Source organism: Aethalodelphis obliquidens, unplaced genomic scaffold (genome assembly GCF_003676395.1).
Source record: "Aethalodelphis obliquidens isolate GAN/ISIS:26980383/991018 unplaced genomic scaffold, ASM367639v1 scaffold93, whole genome shotgun sequence".
NCBI lineage: Eukaryota > Metazoa > Chordata > Mammalia > Artiodactyla > Delphinidae > Aethalodelphis > Aethalodelphis obliquidens.
The window spans coordinates 4,407,203-4,428,711 of NW_020838037.1; the positions used below are offsets into that span (position 1 = coordinate 4,407,203).

At 36.5% G+C, this 21,509-nt stretch overlaps 1 protein-coding gene across 1 annotated transcript in view; it reads right to left on the reverse strand.

Annotated features, from left to right (window-relative positions):
- Window positions 1–21,509, reverse strand: part of DYNC2H1 (dynein cytoplasmic 2 heavy chain 1) — a 373,792-nt gene that overhangs the window by 26,689 nt on the left and 325,594 nt on the right. The window contains exons 85-86 of the mRNA XM_027095669.1: window positions 17,096–17,185; window positions 6,698–6,807 (exon numbers count right to left, since the gene is read on the reverse strand). Coding sequence (XP_026951470.1) covers window positions 6,698–6,807; window positions 17,096–17,185 — 200 coding nt within the window. The remainder of the gene's footprint in view (window positions 1–6,697; window positions 6,808–17,095; window positions 17,186–21,509) is intronic.

A 21,509-nucleotide genomic window follows, 5' to 3' on the forward strand; every position in this document is an offset into this window, starting at 1 on the left:
AGCTCTCATGAAGAATATCCCATATGCTCTTGAAAAGAATGTGTATTCTCCTGTTTTTGGATATAATGTCCTGTAGGTATCAATTACGTGCAAATGTTCTATTGTGTCATTTAAGACCTCCGTTGTCTTTTTGATTTTCTTTCTGGATGATCTGTCCATTGATGTCAATTGGGTATTAAAGTCCCCTACTATTACTGTATTATTGTCAAGTTATCCCGTCATATCTGTTAGTATTTGCTTCATATATTTAGGTGCTCCTGCATTGTGTGCATATATGTTAACGAGTGTAATGTCCTCTTCTTGTATTGAGCCTTTTATCATTATATAATGCCCTTCTTTGTTTTTTGTTATAGCCTTTGTTTTAACATCTATTTTGTCTGACATCAGTTTTGCTACTCCCACTTTCTTGTTGCTTCTGTTTGCATGAAATATCTTTTTTGCACCTGTTCGCTTTCAGTCTGTGTGTATCTTTAGCCCTAAAGTGAGTCTCTTACAGGCAGCATATTGAAGGGTCTTGTTTTTGTACCCAGTGAACCACTTAATTAGAGCATTAGTCCATTGACATTTAAAGTAATTATTAATAGATATGTACGTATTGCCATTTTACTACTTGTTTTCTGGCTGCTTTTGTAGCTTTTTCTGTTCACATCTTTGTTTCTTCTCTAGTGGTTTGACAATTTTCTTTAGTACTATGCTTGTGCTCCTTTCTTTTTAGTTTTTGTGTGTGTATTGTAGGTTTTTGATTTGTGGTTACCCTAGGTTCATGTGTGTTGACCCATAATTATATCTACTTGATTTAAACTGACAGTCATTTAAGTTCAAACCATTTTAAAAGATATACATTTTTACTACCGTCCCCGACATTTTTGTTTTTTGTGTCATATTTTACATCTTCATGTTTATCCCTTAGCTGTTTGTTGTAGTTATAGTTGCTTTTACACTTTTTGTCTTTTAACCTATGTACTGACTTATTTAAGTGATCTTCAACATTTACTATATATTTATCTTTCCTACTGGGATTTTCCATTTCCTATAGATTCTTACTTATTTTCCATTTAGAGATCCTTCAACAGTTCTTTTAGGGTAGGTTTAGTATTGATGAATTCTTTTAGTTTTTGCTTGTCTGAGAAATTCTTTATCTCTTTTTCTATTCTAAATGATAATTTTATTGGGTAGAGTATCCTAGCTTGCAGGTGTTTCCTTTTCAGGATTTTAAATATATCCTTTCTGGCCTGCAATGTTTCTGCAGAGAAATCAGTTGATAGCCTTACGGTGATTCCCTTGTGTACGGCTCTCTATTTTTTTCTTGCTGCCTTTAGAATTCTCTATTTAAAAATTTTTCCATTTTAATTATGATATATCTTGGTGTGGGTCTGTTTGGGTTCATCTTGTTTGAGACCCTCTGTACTTCCTGTACCTAGATATCTATTTCCTTCTTCAGGTTTCTGAAGTTTTCAGACACAATTTCCTCAAATACATTTTCACTCTCCTTCTCTCTCTCGTCTCTTTCTGGAACCACTAAAATGCTAAAGTTGGGACACTTAATGTTATCAGACATGTTTCTTAGATTGCTTTTTAAAAAAAATTTTTTTTTTCTCCTGGTGCTCTGATTGGATGATTTCCATTATTCTGTCTTCCAGATCACTTATGCATTCTTCTATATCACTTAGTCTGCTATTCATTCCTTCTAATGTGTTATTTCAGCTATTAAATTATTTATTTTTGACTGGATCTTTATATTTTCTAGTTCCTTGAGAACATGTTCATTTTTTAGATCAATTCTTTTTCCTAATTCAAGTAACATTTTCACTACCAATGTGTCTAACTCTTTATCTGGTAAATTGTTTATTTCTCTTTCATTATTTATTTTTTCTCTTGATCTTTCAATTGAGAGTAGTTCCTCTGCCTTTTCATTTTTTTAGACTTAACTCTCTCTGCCTCTATGAATTTAGGTGAAACAGTTACCTATTGCATCTTAAAGGGGTGTTCTTATGTTTGAGTGTCTCTATGCTGACTACATATGTTCAATGCCTTTGGTGGGAGAGCTGGATTTGATGTGGATGCCAGTCATGTCTTTCCTCAGAGTGTGCTGGCAGCTATCGCCTTGGTAAGTGGTGGGGCTGGAGACAGAGCTGGCCTGGGGTGTGAGGCAAGGCTTCTTCTCTGGTCAGTAACCATCACTGCCCTCCCAGGGTTGGGGTCTGATCCCATGTTGCTGCAGAAGAAGACCTGTGTGTCAGGCTTGAACTGGCTCCATTTCCTTTAAGTGTGGGTTTTCCCCACTCCCCACACCAGGAATTTTGTCCCAGGAGGGGAGTGCTGAATCAAGTGAGGTTCATGTGCATACAGCAGTCCAATGTGCTGTCTGTGCAGGCATCTGTGGTTCTGCTCAGCCACAGACCACGGTTGAGTCTTTTCCCTGGTCGCAGCCGCCCCAGATCAAGGGCTGTGCTGTGGCATGGACTAAGTGGGGTCCAACCATTTGCTTAGCTTGAGCTGAGGCACATGATGAGGTGGTTGGAGGAAAACAGGCAGCCACTAGAGCAGACCTCTCTTCCCTGCCATGGGGGCAAGACCTCTTTGTCTCTCACAACTGATCACTATCTCCAACCTCCTCTGTGCCCCAAAGGGGAGGCAGGGCCTCTGTGGTTTCTCTGTGTATACTGGGGCAAGGTGGTGGGTTGAGCTGTGGTGTACAGCGGCTGCCCTCTGGACTGCTTCTAGGGCACCACTTGAGTAAGTGCCAACAATGGCCACCACAGCCCACCCAGGGTCCACCCTGGGACTAAATCACCTCTGCATTCCAAAGTCAAGTCTTTTCCCTGGTCCTGGCCACCCCAGATCCAGTGCCATACTGTGGCATGGACTAAGAGGGGCCAGAGCTTTTGCTTAGCTCAGTCTGGGGTGTATGATGAGGCAGTCATGGGAAACTCAGCAGCCACTAGAGCAGACCTCTCTCCACCTTGCCCCAGAGGCTAGCCAGTGCACACACACTCCTCTTGAATGGAGCCCAGGATTCTCCCAGCCCTTCTATTTGTCACAGTGTTCCTCCAACCAGTGAGGGGGCTTATTTCCTCCATGTAGGACCCCAGGACTGGGATGCCTACTCTGTGGCTTGACCCACTCACTCCCCAGGGCTAGGGTCTGCCCATATAATCACCCTTTTCCTCTGAGTCCCCTCTCTGGGGCACAGGTCCTGATTTGATTGCTTTTCTTCCCTTCCTACCTGATTACATGTGTATTTTTCTTACAGCCTCGGTTTTAAAGGAGTCCTTCTACCAGTTCCAGTTAGTTTTCACTGAGAAATGCTCCTCCTGTAGATGTATTTCGGATTTGTTCAGGGGAGAAGATGAGGGTCACATCCTCTTATGCAACCATCTAGTCTCCTTAATCCATTTTAACTTTAAATCATTTAATTTCTTTTTTACATCTTCATTGGAGTACAATTGCATTACAATGTTGTGTTAGTTGCTGCTGTATAACAAAGTGAATCAGCTATATGTATACATATATCCCCATATCCCCTACCTCTTGCGTCTCCCTCCCACCCTCCCTTATCCCACCCCTCTAGGTGGTCACAAGCAGGGAGCTGATCTCCCTGTGCTATAAGGCTGCTTCCCACTAGCTATTTTAAATTTGGTAGTGTATATATGTCCATGCCACTCTTTCACTTCATCCCAGCTTACCCTTCCCCATCCCTGTGTCCTCAAGTCCATTCTCTATGTCTGTGACTTTATTTTAGTTGTGCCCCTAGGTTCTTCAGAACTATTTTTTTTAGATTCCATATATATGCCTTAGCATATGGTATTTGTTTTTCTCTTTCTGACTTACTTCATTCTGTATGACAGTCTCTAGGTCCATCCACCTTACTACAAACAACTCAATTTCGTTTTTTTTATGGCTGAGTAATATTCCATTGTAATATGTGCCACATCTTCTTTATCCATTCATCTGTCAATGGACACTTAGGTTGCTTCCATGTTCTGGCTATTGTAAATACAGCTGCAATGAACAGTGTGGTACATGACTCTTTTTGAATTATGGTTTTCTCAGGGTATATGCCCAGTAGTGGGATTGCTGGGTTGTATGGTAGTTCTATTTTTAGTTTTCAAGGAACCTCCATACGGTTCTCCATAGTGGCTGCATCAATTTACATTCCCATCAACAGTGCAAGAGGGTTCCCTTTTCTCCACACCCTCTCCAGCATTTATTGTTTGTAGATTTTTGATGATGGCCATTCTGACTGCTGTGAGGCAATACCTCACTTTAGTTTTGATTTGCATTTCCCTAATGATTAGTGATGTTGAGCATCCTTACACGTGTCTGTTGGCAATCTGTATATCTTCTCTGGAGAAATGTCTATTTAGGTCTTCTGCCCATTTTTGGATTGGGTTTTTCTTTTGATATTGAGCTGCATGAGTTGTATATTTGGAGATTAATCCTTTGTTAGTTGCTATGTTTGCAAATAGTTTCTCTCATTTTGAGGGTTGGCTTTTCGTCTTGTTTATGGTTTCCTCTACTGTGCAAAAGCTTTGAAGTTTCATTAGGTCCCATTTGTTTATTTTTGTTTTTATTTCCACTTCTCTAGGAGGTGGGTCAAAAAGGATCTTGCTGTGATTTATGTCATAGAGTGCTCTGCCTATGTTTTCCTCTAAGAGTTTTATCGTGTCTGGCCTTACATTTAGGTCTTTAATCCATCTGAGTTTATTTTTGTGTATGGTGTTAGGGAGTGTTCTAATTTCATTTTTCACATGTGGCTGTCCAGTTTTCCCAGCACCACTTATTGAAGAGAGTGTCATTGCTCCATCGTATATTCTTGCCTCCTTTATCAAAGATAAGGTGACCATATGAGTGGGTTTATCTCTGGGCTTTCTATCTGTTCCATTGATCTACATGTCTGTTTTTTTGCCAGTACCATACTGTCTTGATTACTGTAGCTTTTGTAGTATAGTCTGAGGTCAGGGAGCCTGATTCCTCCAGCTCTGTTTTTCTTTCTCAAGATTGCTTCGGCTATTCAGGGTCTTTTATGTTTCCATACTAATTGTGAATTTTTTTGTTCTAGTTCTGTGAAAAGTGCCAGTGGTAGGTTGATAGGGATTGCATTGAATCTGTAGATTGCTTTGGGTAGTAGAGTCATTTTCACAATGTTGATTCTTCCAATCCAAGTATATGGTATAGCTCTCCATCTGTTTGTATCATCTTTAATTTCTTTCATCAGTGTCTTATAGTTTTCTGCATACAGGTCTTTTGTCTCCTTAGGTAGGTTTATTCCTAGGTATTTTATTCTTTTTGTTGCAGTGGTAACTGGGAGTTTTTCCTTAATTTCTCTTTCAGATTTTTCATCATTAGTGTATAGGAATGCAACAGATTCCTGTGCATTAATTTTGTTTCCTGCTACTTTACCAAATTCATTGATTAGCTGTAGTAGTTTTCTGGTAGCATCTTTAGGATTCTCTATGTATCGTAAGTATCACATCATCCGTAAACAGTGAAGGAAACGATAGCAAAGATCAATAAAACTAAAAGCTGGTTCTTTACGAAGATAAATAAAATTGATAAACCATTAGCCAGACTCTTCAAGAAAAAAAGGGAGAAGACTCAAATCAATAGAATTAGAAATGAAAAAGAAGTAACAACTGACACTGCAGAAATACAAAGGATCATGAGAGATTATTACAAGCAATTATATACTAGTAAAATGGACAACTGGAAGAAATGGACAAATTCTTTGAAAAGCACAACCTTCTGAGACTGAACCAGGAAGAAATAGAAAATATAAATGGACCAATCACAAGCACTGAAATTGAAACTGTGTTAAAAATCTTCCAACAAACTGTGATTAATTTTCCAACAAAGAAAAGACCAGGACCAGATGGCTTTACAGGTGAATACTATCCTTCTCAAACTCTTCCAAAATATAGCAAAGAGAGGAACACTCCTAATCTCATTCTATGAGGCCCTGATACCAAAACCAGACAGATGTCACAAAAAAAGACAACTACAGGCCAATATCACTGATGAACATAGATGCAAAAATCCTCAACAAAATACTAGCAAACAGAATCCAGCAGCACATTAAAAGGATCATACACCATGATCAAGTGGGTTTTATCCCAGGAATGCAAGGATTCTTCAATATACGCAAATCAATCAATGTGATACACCATATTAACAAATTGAAGGAGAAAAAACATACGATCATCTCAACAGATGCAGAAAAAGCTTTCGACAAAATTCAACACCCATTTATGATAAAGTCTCTCCAGAAAGTAGGCACAGAGGGAACTTACCTCAACATAATACAGGCCACATATGACAAACCCTCAGCCAACATCATTCTGAATGGTGAAAAACTGAAACCATATCCACTAATATCAGGAATAAATCATTTAAATTTAAATAGCATCATTTGACTTCTGCCTACCATATTGGACACAATAGGTCTAGATAAATAAATGACCAAAATTTTAAAAATTGTTTTGCCTTTTTCAATTCTAATATAAAACACATCATAATTGAAAGCAGTGTTCTCTAAACTAGAAGTTTACTGTTATTAAACGTCAAGTATTAAGAAATAATACAACTATCTGGATTCAACAATAAATTTATTTCTTGACAATCAAGGGAATGTGATCAGAAGTGAACAAATCAAAGTATAATTACCCTCTCAGACAAATAAGTATTTCATTCTATTTACCTTGCAGTTTCCTGGCGAAGCGCATTCAGAAATGTGTCTGGGTGGAAGAGTTCTGATAGGTCAAGTGTATCGGAGAGAAGAGTCTGGTTTTCAGCTCTCTCTACCCAGTTCTAGGAGGAGGGAGATACACGTACACACATTTAAAAACTTTGCAAACTTGAAAGATAAAGATTGGATACAGATATGGTGAAATAGTTCCCACTAAAAACCAAACCAAACCAAAAAATACCCTCTCTTGGTCCTTCTTCTCACCAGCTATTATCCTATTGATATTTATCTGTGCCACTTCATAACAAAAAAACATTGTCTAATTTCATCTATAGTATTTGACCTTTTTAAAACACTTTGACCTTCTTAAAACACTTTCTTCTCTTGGCTTCTCAATCACTACAGTCTCCCAGTCTTTCTTCTGTCTTCCTGACTATAACTTCTTGGTGTCCATCATTGACTCCTCCTCCTTTCCTGGAATTCCCAATATTGGGGTGTACTCAGGACCATTACTTGGTCAATCCTATAGTTTTAAAGACCAGTATGCTTATGATTCCCAATATTGTATCTGCTACTCCTTCCTACCTGTTTCCTGTCACTTACTTTTCTGACATTTCCACCATGATGTTTAACAGTTATCTAAACATGTTCAAATCAGAATTCTAAATTTGCAAGACCACCTTCCTCTTCTCTAGGAAATCTTCTTTATCACCAGAATCCTTCAGCTCAGTGAGAAATTCAATTGATTGCTCAGGCCAAAACCTTGAAATTATTTTTTATATCTCTCCCATGTCCCACAGCCAAATTCACAGGTCTGATATAAAAATCTTAGCACTTCTTCATTTCCACATCCACCACCCTAATCCATAACACCACCATATTATCACTTGGATTACTGCAATAACCTCTTAACTAGTTAGCCTGTTCCCTGCCTACATCTGTTTTTCCCTCAGATATGTTCATGATTTGCTTTCTTACTTCATTCAAGTCTCTGTTTAAATATCACCTCCTAAGTGGCCTTACCGGACCACTCATGCTGAAGTGTCACCCTTTTCAACCCATTAACTTTCTAAATCCTTTAATCTACATCAATTTTCTCTACAGCATACTGATATTTATTAGATATAAAGTTCAGTTCAGCTTCAATATTTCATCAAGATCTACTATTTGCCTTCACCTTCTGGCAGGCCCAATAAATAGATGCTTACTTTAAAAATGTCCTGACATTCCCAGAAATGAATAATATAAATATGTGTATAAGCACAGATGTTACTACCCTATCTAATAAGTGTAACAATGTTGCAAATGCCAACAAGGTATGACATTTAGATTTATTTAAAATATTAGATTATTTACTATCACATATAAATGGGCATTTTACATGCCACTTGGAGTGAAAATAACTCCCTATGTGCTCTATAGGATGAAATTCTCTTGCTCTAAACTATAAATGAGAGTTTATTATTGCAAGAGTAAAGTTTTAAAAATAATCGTGAAAACTGTTAATTTTATATAAGAAAATTAAGAACTCTAGAGTTCAATAAATAGAGAAATTGATAATTATTACAAATATTGAGAGACTACAATAGCTAGACAAGTGTAAGGAAAAATGTTGGAAGCATTTTAGTCAAGAAATATTAATAAAAATTTAACTAGTATGAAGAATAATATACATATTTGGTTATCTTGAAATTCAGACCTTTGTAAAATTGTTTGACATACTTGCATTTGCAACACTAAATAAAATTATTATTAAGAACAAAATTTAATTGTAGGTTACTTAGTTTTATTTAACATGAGTCCTTCAAGTTCTAGTTGGGAATACTTTCTATCTTGTGAGAATGAAGTAACAATGAAATATTAGCTTTGCCATCTTGAATTTTCTCAAGGAGAAACAAGGCCCTAATATCATTTACAAAAAAATCCAATATAAATCATCTTCAATCTAGGCATAAACAATTTTTAAAAATACAGAAAAGAAAGAAATAAAGAAAAATTAGATACATCAAATATTTATTTTCTCACTTTTACAATTTCAAAACAATAGACATTAAAAGGAATATTTATTTAGGAACAATTTTTCATTGAGGTTTCGAATTTGTGGCGGTTAAAAAAAAGCCTGACAAAATCATTAATATAGATTAACAATCATTTTCAGGACATGAAGTATGAGGAGTTTTGAGATTTCTTTAAGCTATAGACCTTATGTTCAAGGTTCTTCCTAGAAAACATGTTACTGAAATATATTTTCCTAAACTATTTTTACTATTCACAAACAAGTTAATATTATTGGTAGTAATATTAAATATTCTACTTTAATATTATGTGCAATAGACAATTAGATAAGCGTATATATCTTAAAGTCCTTTTAAAGTGTGACAATGTGTAAATTAACAATGAAACCAATCGCCGCTTTTCTTGCTTGTGAAGAGTCTTCCAGCTGCATATAGCTAACAACAAAGTGAACCTGATAGAAGATACATTATAGAATGGAAAATCAGCATGCACTTATCATTGACAATGATGGTGAGGACTATGACTGATTTAGGAATCAAAGGTTCACATGTTTTGTTCATAACTTTCCATTGGGTTTTCAGAAATAATAACAGTATTTGATAGGACAGACTTATTGACTATAGCAGAAAAATTGTCAACTACTTTCATTCTTCTTCTTTAACCAAAGATAAAACTATATGACATAAAAGACATTTTTCAATTGTCTTGTTTTATACTAATAAACTATGTTCATACCAGATGTAATAGAATACTTTAAGTGGTAAAAATGGCTGTATAAAGCAAGGAAAGCCTTGAAACAGTGTTTTGAAAATAAGAGTACCAACATAGCAAATGTTACTAACAATCACCGGTTACTTTCAGGGAAAGTAATTTGTTTGCTAGAACCTGCCAGTTCTTCAAAAAACCAAACTTGTCTTAAGAGTTTAAATTCTCTGCATGTTTTCTGCTGTAAAGATCCCCTTACTGTGATACTCCAGGTAGCTGCTGAAATTGGTATGCATGTGATAAACGCTGAGATGCACATAAAAATTCAGAGAAGATTTTGTTATCTTGAAAGCCAATTATGTTGCTATACTGTCACATTTCTAGACCCAAGATTTATCTTCTGCAAGCAGTACAAATAGCATGGTTTATAGGATTGCTTCTATAAAACTGCCAATCATCATAGACTACTGTTTAGTATTCCAAATGTGCAAGAGAGTTGACTATAGGCAGAAGTAATCAGCTGACAGTATTGAGAAATTATTGTCTCTGTACAAAATCTGACGCCTAAAATTCTGTAATTCTACTGCTATAGTAATAGCTATATTTTATTGGATAAAATTTCAGATATACTATACCCTAAGTTCATTCTATAATGGTGATAATCCAATTTAAAGTTTGACTGTATGTTAATCTTAAATCTCAGGATTTTGGCAAAGATGTATTTTTCTATGCAATTCTAATTTAATGTATTTATTTATTATATATCTCCACTAAATGTAGAGATTCTTATTGGCAGAGCAATGAATGGCACATAATAAAAATTCAATAAACATTCACCAAATGATGAATAAATTAAAGAATATGAATAAAAAATACCCGTAAGGTGGCTCTTCTAGCTGAGTATAGTACATGAAAATAGGGATGCTGGAGGTTTTTGACCACATACAGACTATTTTTTCAATTTTGTTTATGTAAGTTTTCCTATGAATATTTTTACGGAGTACCCAGTATGTGTAAAACATTGCAGTAATGACTGTGAAAGTTACTGAGTTAGGGGAAAAAAAGAGATTCCCTTCTCAGGAATGCAAAGTATTGCAGAACCTTGCAAAATTGATTAAGACACCTCAGAAAATGAAAGAAAAGTAAACAATGTAATTTTAATAAAATTACTTTTAAAGTTCAAGATCTTAAGAGAAAATTAAACAAGCCTTCAAATGTTAGATGGTGGAACAGAGTATAAAGTTGAACAATAGTGTTCATTGGGTAGATTTAAATAGAAGCTAAAATCTCAGAAATATCTCATGGGTACTACAAAAATACATCTCAGCAGGTGTATGAATCATGATGATTGGGAAGCATGAAAGAGATTTATGTCAGTTTGCTTGAGAATAACCCTAAGATTGACTGAATCATTCATTTATTCAACAGATATTTATTGAAAAACCTACTTGTGTAAGCCACTGTTCTACATGCTTGGATAGAGCAGTAAACAGACAAAAATCTCTGCCCTTATCAAGCTTCCATTTTAGTGGAGGAATTCAGAGAAAACAAACAAACAAACAAGTAAAATATATACACTATTAGGTGGAGATATAGGCTATGGAAAAAAAATTTAAAAGGGAAACAGGATGTAAAGTATCAAGGAAGAGGAGGGTTACAATCTGAAATAGGATGGTCCTGAAGGGATAAAGAAACTTCTTTCCTTGAAAAAAAAAAAAGAAGAAACAAGGAAAAAAGAAACTTCCTTGCAGATATCTGAGGGAGAGCATTCCAGGTAGAGGAAACAGGAAGAATAAAGTCCCTTTGAGGGAGTGTGCCAGGCTGTTCATTGAAAAGCAAGGAGACCAGTATGGCTGGAACAGAATAAATTAGGAAGCAAAAAGTAGGAGAGGAAATCAGAGAGGTAAACGGGCCAGATCTTGTAGGTTGCTATAAGGATTTTGTTACTCTGGATGAGACGAGAAACCGTGGGGAAATTTCCAAGAGAGGAGTGATATAATCTGATGCTTTAACCAGAATATTTAGACTGCTGGGTTGAGAACTGACCAGAAAGGAGACCAGGGTGGAAGCAGGACTAGTCAGGTGGCAGCTGCACCAATAATGACTTCAATCAAGGTAGTAGCAGTGAAAGTGGTGAGAGGTGTCTCAGAATATATTTTGAACGTACAACCAAGGTAATTTTTCTGATTGAATGGATGCAGTATATGAGAGAAGAGTTAACAATGATTCCAAGACCTTGTGCCTATGCCTCAAGAAAGGTGGAGATGTCATTTACTTTTACAGGAAAGACTGCGGGTAGCACAAGTTTTTCAGTAAAGGGCAGGAGTTCAGTTTTGAATATGTTAAGTTTGAGATGTTTATTAAACATCCAAGTGAAAATACTGAGTATACACCAGAGTTAGGGGAGAATACTGGGCTGGAGCTATAAATCTGAGAATAATAAAAGTTTAGATGGGATTCATAGGCATGAGATCACTATGGGTGGAGTACAGATAGAAAAGGACAGAGGACTGTGCTCTAGGGAATCCAATTAGAGATGAGGGAATAGAAAAGCCAGAGAAATAGACAGATAAAAAAACAGAAGTGTGTGGTGACCTTGAGGCCAACTTATAAAAAGGTTTCAAGGGGTAGAAACATCTTTTAAAAATGTTGCTGATAGATATCAAAAACTCTGAGATATTATTATAGAAAGGGAATTTGAGTGTGAGTTCTATCATTTATCATACACATTTTGTAAACTATTCTTGAATATGGGGTTTTACTTTTCGCATCTTTAAAAATGGAAATAAAAATATGTACCTCATATATTATGAATATTACTAGATTGTGTCTAAAGCACATGTATGCCTGAGATCCAAAATATGCTCAGTTCTTATAAATATTCATTTTTCTTTCTATCCTTCATTTGATCATTCAAAAAGTTTGAGTATATGTTTGAAGTGGTGCACTGAAAGAAAAGAAAGTGATCTGAAGCTCAAATATAGGTCACTAGTACATTTTACTGCTAGGGAAGTGAGAAGAGCTATTTAGATGAACCCAAAAAGGGTGTAACGAGCCACATTTCTAGATCTAGAAATGCCAGTCTGATGTATTAGTGATAATTAGGGTTAAAGGGGAAGAAATAAGAGCTAGAGGCCCACAGATATTTTTTTTTCAGTGAAGAATTAGTTTTCTTGAAGTGGGCCATAGAAGTAAAATGCAAAGTGAAAAAGTTAAAGCAATCTATGTGGCTAACAACAAGCATCTTTGCAGACATGCGAGAAACTGTGTGCCCGAATATTTGAACAAAAAATAGGAAGCAGCACCTAAAAAGAATCTCAGAAAAACATAAGAGTGAAGGGGCTGATGCCTATACGAGGGAAAAATATGCTTCCCAGCGTTCCACAGTGGGAGGGGATGGAAGGAAGCAACATAACATTAGCGTCTGCTGATAGAAAAGGTACTTTGGTATAGTCTACTACACAGTGCCCAAATGAGGCCTAATTCAGACTTAATTCAGGCCATTACAGGAATGGAGATAGCATTAAGTGCTTCTAGGTTGTAGTACTTCTGCTATTTATTCCTAGAGTACTGCACTTCCTTTATCATTTTGATTGTTGTGGCTTATTTGTTGTCTTTCCTGATAAACTCTAAGGATAGTTTATATGTCACGCCGAATGGCATTTATTAATAATAATAACAACAATAATAACTAATTCTTTTTATTGCTTAAATCACCCCAGATTTCAAGGACCTTAACAGTTGATATAAACAAGATTCCATCATAAGAATGATGGGTGGCAGGATTTGGTAGTATATGAGTGTACCAGCCACTGGCTCGAGTTAGGCCAAAAAAATTGTGTAGAGTTCAAGAAGTCACTATAAATTTTAAAATGAAAGAAAGAACCTACTGAGAAGCTCAGTCCTAAAAAATGGTCATGAAAGCTTGCCAATGACACATGGCACCCCAAGTTTGGTTAGCAGTAGAAGTAAAATGAGACATTCAGGAGCCCATTAAACATGTGCAGAATACTGGGTCTGTTTAGCACACCCAAGCCTAACTGGGTACTCGATATGAAGGTCTTATATCCTTAAACAGAATCAACTCATGAGCTAGGTTGGAACAGAAATTGCAGGCGTAGAGTCAAGGGATCCAACTGTGAGAAGTTGAAAATATGAAGACAGAGGGAAAAAGGCAAATGCTGACCCCACAGATTTATGAACTGGGTAGAGAACATGCTGGAATTTAAAATGATCAACACAGAAAAATCAGACTATACTAGGGAGAACTTCTGTAGAGGCTATTCTGCAGGCCAAAGGGGAAACAAACAGTGGAAATCAGGAACCAAAGAAACTCTCAGAAGATGTTATTTCTGAAGAAAGAGCAGAAAAACTCGAAGTCAGGAAAATAATTCTAGGGTCTCAATAGGAAATAATATGTTATATATATTATATTATATTTATATATCTAGTCCATTCATTTGTTCATTCATTTATTCAGAAGGCAGTATGCTACGTATTAGAAATACAGTGGAATTATTATTTTTTTAAAAGTCCTTGCCCTAAAGGATCTTAGAGACCATAGGATAAATGACTGCAAGACTCTCTTTGGCTGAGACTGCTTGGGTACCTAAGGGTTCTCTGGCTCTCTCTAAATCACCAGCATTGAGAGGACAGTCTCAAACCCATGTCACCCAGTAGAGTAAGACTCTCTCCATATTGAAAAATGATCCTCTAAAACATAATCTGATTTCTCTCCTTAATATCCCACAGTGTTCCCTTTTGCCCTTATGATCAAATATAATCATAATCTGATTTCTCTCCTTAATATCCCACAGTGTTCCCTTTTGCCCTTATGATCAAATATAATCCCTTAATACATTATCATAACATGGCCTTTCCTGCTCCACCAGCCTAATCTCTGAACACCCCTCCTTGCGCTCTATGCTCCGCTTTTAGTTATTAAAAGTGCATGGCTTACTCTTGACTCTGACCTTCCTCTTGTCTGGCACAGTCTTTCCTCTTGTCCTCGCTTGGTCTATTCCTACTAAGCTTTCAGCTTAAGCATCACTTCCCTGTTCCCATGTAGGTTAGGTACTCTTGCTATTTGCTCCCATAGTACTAGACTTCCTTTGTCACTCTTACTGTTGCTGTTTATTCGGTTGTCTATTTTTTCTGATAAATTGTAAGGACAGTTCCTTGGGACACAATGTATATCTATTTTGTTTACCATTCTATATTCAGCAACCTCAGCACAGTGCATGGCACCAAGATAGAATTTTTAATTGCTAAATGAATGAATGTAAGAAATTTAAATTCTGTGAGGCAGAAACTGTATCAATTGACTAATCATTTTATCTCCAGTACTTCACTCAGAGCTTAGCATAAAGTTGTTGCTTATAATATGTTTGACTGACTAAATAAATGAATGCCATCTTGACCCAGTCACTCTCACCTTATTTGCACAAAACCCCTGTATTGATCAGGCACTATGTGTAATACTCTCAGTAGCTTGTTCTGTTTCCTATATGTTATGCCCTAAATGAAAGGCTCTGGGATTTTAAACCATGGCTGGAACTGGGCTCAACCTGCTGTGTACCTATTTGGAATCAGTCTGATCATTACACTTTCATAAATAACCAAAAGCTGCCATTTTCTCAGATCTCTGAAAATAGTACTTCTAATTCTCCCTGCCCTCCCGATATTCTCAGCCCTTTCTTCCCCACCTAAGTAGCCACGCTGTTCCTCTAAACTTTGTAAGTTGCTCTGGTTACTTATCTGTGAAACATAAAAGGCATGTATGAAATCAAAGGACCTGGCAGACCCTTGACTAGATGGAAAGTGAATGCCAAACACTAAAGGTTATCTTAGGGAAGCAGATATCTGTACATTCATAACTGAAAAAAAAATATTAAGGCAGGAAAACAATAAAAATATATCCTTAAGTGGTGACATAAATGATGAATTATTGCATATTCCCTAGGTAGAAAGATAAGATAAACTATGGTCAAGCCTGAAAATTATCCTGAAGGTTAAAAGGATATTTTATCATTATAATTAAGGCTAAATGCCTATAAAGCTTTTTAGAAAATCACACAGTGAAAAAGTTTTCAGTTTTGATGATCAGTATACAATATACTCAGTATGAATAATCATGCCAGAAAATTGTAATAATTTATGTAAAACTGCTTTAAATGATATTAATTTCAGTATCAATAATATATTTATTATATGCACAAAGCATAATTATTAAGCATACTTACACGTATAGTGTAATAAAAGCTACCCATTGGCAGCAAATAAAGTTTCTGCCCTTTATAAAATAATCTAATGCAAATAATACTGATACATACATTAAGTGATAAATTATCACAGCCATGCAATTATAACATACCAAGGACTTCAGAGCATTTCTGTATTTTTCTAAGAGCACCGATGGACTATTTGTCCTTCCTCTTCTGACTTCTCTATCCTTCCTTCCCTCCATTTTTCTGGCATTTACTGATAGATTATGTCTGGACATATACACAGTAGATAGGAAGATGGGTAAACCCGAGTCTCTGCCTTGTTCTTCTCTACCTGCTAATTTTAAACTCATTTTCAGATCCAGTAGTTTCTTCTTCAATAATCCTACAACTGAGAGGTTGATTATACTGGAAGCCAAATAAACATTCAGATGAGTTCTGGCCCCTTCAAAGGAGTACCATTGGCAGACTGGCAGCATAGAGTAAGAAGAGAGGAAAAGATGAAATTACACAAGGCAAGGCCCCCCTAGAGGAAGTGTCTAAAGAGATGAGAGGAGATGAAATCAAGTATACAGCTCTACGGATGAGGCTTCAACAGCAGAAGGTCAACTACTTTTGTATTAGAACAAAGATGATGAGGGTGGGTTTAGACAAATTTGTAGGTGGGAGGGAAGGGTAGGCATTTTCAAGTGGTCATATTTCATAGCTTGAATTTTCTCTGTAAGGTAAAAAGCAGGGTGTTCTGCTAAGGGAAAAATTAAAGATGTGGACAGGTATGTGCACTACTAAAAAAAAAAAAAAATGAATGAGGATTGCTGTATCTAGAAGGACACTGATCAAGTTACTCCTAATAAGCTGATATGACAAAGAATGTTATTTGTGAAAGCAGTGTAACAAGCAGAGGAAGAAGGCAGTAAGACAGTGCAAAACCATACAGGAAAAGTGGTACATTGCGTGCACCAACTGACCTATAACATTTGCTATTCCTTAAAAAAAAATAATCACCTTGTCTTTCTCCGTCTATATCGTTCCTTATTCTGTTCAATTTTCCTTCATTTACCTGACTGGGCCACTCTGAAAAAACTTGATCAATTTGGAAAAAAACAAAACAGAAAAAAGCAGCTCCCTGTAGGGGGGACATACCCTAAAGCAAATTAGTCACAGTTATGAATAAGTTTCAGTTACCATCTATATGATCCATCTATATTAAAATTGTAGATTTTTCTCTAAATTCTCAAAAATTATGAAAAGCCACACTACACAGAGAGAACACAGTCTTTTTGTTTTGTCTTTTTTTAAAGAGTGCTAGGTAAAATCACAGATGACAGAATAAGAAAGGAATATACAGTGCTCTATGAACAAAATCATAATATTTTCACTAGTTGCTAGCAGAATGGTTAACAACATGAGAGTTTGTAGTACAATCGTCATACAGTCATACAATTACTAAATAATTTCATCTTACCTGTATTGCAAGGGCACGAGCTACAAGACCTCTAAGGTATTGTAAAGGATCTTCTGGACCTTCCCACTTGCTTTGCCATGTGAGAGGACACTGCAATTTTAAAAGGATCAAAATTAAGTTTACATATACAATATTACATATAAAAGATCTTTTAACATTAGTGTGATGGGGAAACTATTTTGGCATAATTCACATTATGTGTATCATGAATTCATTTCATTAAGATATGTCTTTTTTCTATTTTATACATAATATCAATAATGTATATGTGTCAATCCCAGTGTATGTATAAAATGGACAACTGATGGGAGCATACTGTATAGCACAGGGAACTCTACCTAATGCACTGTGGTAAACTAAATGGGAAGGAAGTCCAAAAGGGAGGGGATATCTGTATGTGTGTATGGCTGATTCATTTTGTTGTGCAGTAGAGGCGAACACAACATTGTAAAGCAACCATACTCCATAAAAAAATTAATAAAAAAACTTTTTAAAAAGATATGTCTTTTCTTTGATCTTATCTCATTAAAATTGAATGATAAATAGAGTCAGAATGAATTGACCTGTTTCTCTAAAAGAAAATATTTTTAAGTAAAAATTCTTGAAAGAATAAACAAATGAACATAAACCAGTATATAGAAAGTAGCAAACCATGTTTTCTTGAAATGATATGTAATGAAATCAAATTAAATTTCACAAATTCATTTTATAAGTAGTAAAGACAAAAAACAACTAGTCTTGTGTCCCTACAGAATTACAGAAATTTTATCTCCCAAACCACACCAGATATATGACAAAAAGAGAATAAAACAGAAAATACTCTAAATTAAAGAAATAAATAAAACCTTTCTAAAAAAGTTACCTTTTTAATATCTGATCTTCTTTTAACTGACATTCTCCATTAATACATTCATTATAATATTCCTTTTCTGTGAGAGTTTTCTGGATTTTTCAAATATTATGTAACTATCATTCAAACTTAATATTTATTTTTCTCCAGTGGAATAATAAGGAGAGAGCATCAATTTCTTAACCCAAAACACTGTCTGATTACATAGCTGAGAAACTACTCCAGGCTAGAGTATATCAACAATGTATGGAAAATGGAAATTGTAAGATAACAAACCTTACAGTGAAAAAAAGACCTTAGAAAACATCTAGTTCAATTACTCTAGGTGAATGAAGTAAGCCTTCTTAGGAATATGGTAGCTAAGTGCTGGAGCTATGCTGTGAACTGAAACAGGTGTGATGACTTTAAAACATGATCCCTAAATCCTTTGACAATTCTGTGGAGACTTGAAGTCTGCTCTTCTTCTTAAATAAGTGTCCTGTGAATATAGCAGAAGTGATGTGGTTCCAGTTTCTTAAGAAATTGGTTGCTTGTATTTCCTGTCTTTTGTGACTCTTGATCTTGGAACCCATCCAACATATTGTGAAGTCCAATTTTTGGAGAGGCCCATGTGGAGATGAACTGAGGCTCCCAGCTCTCAGGCAGCACTGACTTGCCAGCCACATGAGTGAGCGGAGTGGAAGAGACAAGCTTTCTCTACCAAGGTCTACCCAAATTTCAGCTCTGTAAGCTTAAAATAAAATGATTTTTTAAAAATTATTATGTTTTAACCTGGTAAGTTTTGGTGGGATTTGTTATACAGCAAGACTTAACTGATACAGTTCTTTGGTATCCAGAAGCAGGGTTCTACCTTAACAAAAACCTAAAACATATGGCACTAGATTTGAGACTGAGTGGTGGGCTGAAGCTGCAAGAACCTTCAACAGAATGTAAGTGAAAACATAAAGGGCTTCTAAGAGAATAGTGGAGGTCTAAGGGACTTTGAGGACTTAAAGGAAAGGGAGGAAACAATCTCAGACAGACAAAAGTACTCTTGGGACCTTAAGGGCATGCCTTGCAGATCCTTTCTGTTAAACAATAAGGCTTCAATGAATCTTAAGGGTGTTGTCCCACAGCCAACACACAAGAAGCCTAAGGTAGAGAAAAAGGCTTATCACAAGATTTATGGCCATAGTTTTTGTCTAATGTGAATCTCAATGAGATTCAAAGCAAACTCACAATCTTAGAATACTGTTCTGGTGTAAGTTTCATCTGTTTGGGATTAATGGGGAAAAGAGGGCACAATTAAAAGAGAACTTTGGACCCCAGAATCCCTATGGGTGGGAAGCAGGTTGAGAAAACCACTCAGCTTCAAACATGGCTAAATCTTATTGAAATGTATGGATAATTAAGAGACGAGAATCAACAGCTCAGAGGGCAAAACCAAGAGCCATGGATAATTATTCCCAGGGAACAATATGGAATCCTAATAAAGGAACTGAAAACATAAGCTTGCTTAGATTTCAGAATTGCTAAGGACACGTGAGCCTCCCATTTCCTCATTTTTTGAGTGGGAATGTCTATTGCAGTTACCTGTCCTACCATTTTATATTGGGTTTGTAGGGGACAATAACTTATCTCTGCACATCATAGGTCTTTAGTTGAAAACGATGCTTGAGAAACTGTTTTTGAAGAACCAAACCCAAGAAGCCTCACCCATACTTCCACCTGATTTTGATGACAACATCCGGCCTGAGGCTGTAAAGGAATGAGACATCTCGGGAAACATGGAAGGAGATGACTGCATTTTACATGTGGGAGAAATGCAAATAATTTGTGCCCAAAGGGCAGACTGCAGCAGCTTCAAAACATGGTCCCAAAATTACTTGATACTCTTCCCATTGAGAGTTGAGGTCTATGTCCACCCCACCCCTTGACAACCCGACCAATAGAATAAGGGAGAAGTGACGCTTTATCGGTTTTCAGATCTAGGTCTTAACAAATTCACAGCTTTCATTTCCTCTTTCTTGGGGTATACACTTTTAGAACCAAGATACCATGTTGTGAAGAAGCCAAGTAGTCCATATAGAGAGGCCCATGTGGAGACATCTAGAGAGCAACCAAGGCCTCTAGCCATTAGTCCCGATAAACTACCAGCCAATAATCAGCACCACCTAGCCAGCCCCGTGACTGAGCGTCCATTAAGTAGACCCTCCTGTTCTAAGCTGAACCGACTCAGCTGGTGTCACATGAAGCAAAGACAAGCCTTCTCCACCAGACCCTGCCCAAACCACACACTCATGAGCTGAATAAATGATTGTTCTTGTTTTCAGCCATTAAGTTTCAGGGTAGTTTATTACGTAGCAATAGATAGCTGATAGGTCAGGTTTTCACATTCTAAGTTTTATGCTTTTCCTGTTGTAGAAAGAGAGCTCCTTTATATAGTGTTTAATTACATAATGTAAGTTACTGGTAGGCAACCTTTAAGGTGCTCCCAGTGACCCCTGCCACTTGGCATTCATCTCCATCCTTGTGAAATTCCCTCACCTTGAGCATGAACTGGTTTTAGGGAGTTGCTTCTAAGGAAAGAATATGGCAAAAGTGATGAGAAGCCAATTCTGAGAGTAGGGTACAAATATTGTGACTTCTGTCTAGCTCACTTTCTCTTCATCTCTTCCTTGTTCACTCTGTGTGAAAAAGTTGCATACTGTGGGTTGCTTTATGTAGATGCCCGTCTAGCAAGGAACTGATATGTCCAGTCAACAATAAGTGAGGACCTGAGGGCTGCCAACAGCCATCCCATAAGTGCTCTGAGAGGCTGCAGTAATTGCAGCCCTGGTGACTGCAGACTTGTGGGAGACCCTAAGACAGAACACCCAGCTAAGCTACCCCCAGATCCCGACTCACAGAAACTGTAATGTGATAACTTTTCATTGTTTTGGGTCACTAAATTCTAGGGCAATTTATTACACAGCAATAGATTAACTAAGAGAACTATCAATATTAGTGTCAGATGTAATACTTTCATTCAATACATATTCAAGTCCTTATTGTCCATCCATTCAGCAATTACTGAGAGCCTATAATGTGCAGGCATTTTAAGGTCCTGGCTATCATGGAGCTTACATTTTACTGGGGGATAAAGGCAATATACTTATTTCTAAATATATTATAAGAAAAAGACTACACAGTGCTAAATCCTATGTAGAGAATTACAACATGATATGTGATATGACCGAAGTAATATGAAATGATAGTGATATGATAGAAGACTATGAGGAATAAAATCTTCACCCTAAAGAGCATTAGAAACCAGTAAAGGAGATACACAGCTAATGTCCCTGATGGTGTTTTAAGGATGACTTATATAGCATGTTTCTGGAGCTAAGAGGAAAACAATGATTTAATCAAAGAAATCTTAGTAAAGGAAGTACTGTGAAGCTTTGAAAGTTGTGTTGAATTTTGACAAAGGTAGACATAACTGGAGGGGACTTTTTAAGCTAACATTTATGTGTTAGTAACTGTGCTGAGTTTTGGATATGTACCAGAAGCAGGTACTATTGTAATTTCCATTTCACAGAGGAG